The sequence below is a fragment of the Arachis duranensis genome, chromosome 2, assembly GCF_000817695.3.
Source record: "Arachis duranensis cultivar V14167 chromosome 2, aradu.V14167.gnm2.J7QH, whole genome shotgun sequence".
Classification (NCBI taxonomy): Eukaryota; Viridiplantae; Streptophyta; class Magnoliopsida; order Fabales; family Fabaceae; genus Arachis; species Arachis duranensis.
In genome coordinates, this window is record NC_029773.3 from 7,377,396 (window position 1) to 7,378,593 (window position 1,198).

Sequence of the window (1,198 nt, forward strand, 5' to 3'; positions counted from 1 at the left end):
AAAATAAAATATTAAATAAATTTTTTATATTATTTTATTATTTTATTTTAATATTTTTTTGTATAATATTTTTTTTATTATTTTTAGTTTTTTTATTAATTATGATTTTGTTATTATTTATAGTTCATTTTTTATTTAATTTATATTATAAAAAAACTATAATAATAAATAGTATACAAAAATTATAATGACAAATTTTATAAAATTAAATAAAAAAATAAAATTTATATATTTTTTATAATACTCTCAATATTCTTTTATTTTATACTATTTTAGACTATAATTTATTATTACTTATAACTCTATCATTATTTTATAATTAATTTTTTATTTAATTTATTCTTTCTAGTGGAATTAATAATTTTCAAAGTGAATTGTTCATTATTATTATTTTTTTACTAAAGTTATGATTGAGATTTGAATTGAGACCTCTACTTGAAATAGGCATTGTTCATTATATTTCTTTACAAGAAAAAGAATATAAAAAATACATAAAGACTATAAAAAAATTAACCAAGTCTTAAATTAATAAAATCTAAACAAATTATTGCCAAAGGACTTTTATCTATAATGAGTCAACTATAGTCTAACCAAAATTAATTATATTATAATTCAATTAAAATTCAGATATTACTGAAATTTAAAAAAAAATAAAAAATAAAAAAGGGAAAGATACGCACCTTTTCCTTTCGATTTCTATGAAACTTCGCTATGGACGCAACGCATACAAAGTTATGTCAATAAATGCGAGTGGGGAACTCGTCATCAGTGTGGCATCATTCTTAATGGAAATTATAGCTGTAGGACTCCGTCACCACTACACACATTTTTCATTAATCAATAATTTCCCCTCCTTATCTTTCTTTTTGTCTTTTTTTCAATAAATTTGTTTTCCATCCTGCCTCTATTGTACCAAAATTTAAAGATGATGTTAATGACGAATAAGATGGTGCGACGAGCATTTGCGGCACTGATGTATTTGCTGATGTCATCGCTGGCGAAGGTGGAGGCGATGATGCGAAGACGGAGACAAAGGCAGAGTGAAAATGATAACAACGACGGTTATTGCCTGAGCTGGAGGTTAGGAGTGGAGGCCAACAATGTGCGGTCGTGGAAGACAGTGCCACTGGAATGCTACAATCACGTGCAGCAGTACATGACTGGTGGTCAGTACCTGCAGGATATGAACCTCATCGTT

The 1,198-nt window shown here is 26.2% G+C and overlaps 1 protein-coding gene across 1 annotated transcript in view; it reads left to right on the plus strand.

Annotated features, from left to right (window-relative positions):
* The first annotated feature begins 776 nt into the window (after positions 1-776).
* LOC107473242 (acid phosphatase 1) overlaps positions 777-1,198 on the plus strand; it is a 5,949-nt gene continuing 5,527 nt past the window's right edge. The window contains exon 1 of the mRNA XM_052257719.1: positions 777-1,195. Coding sequence (XP_052113679.1) covers positions 926-1,195 — 270 coding nt within the window. The 5' untranslated portion in view covers positions 777-925. The remainder of the gene's footprint in view (positions 1,196-1,198) is intronic.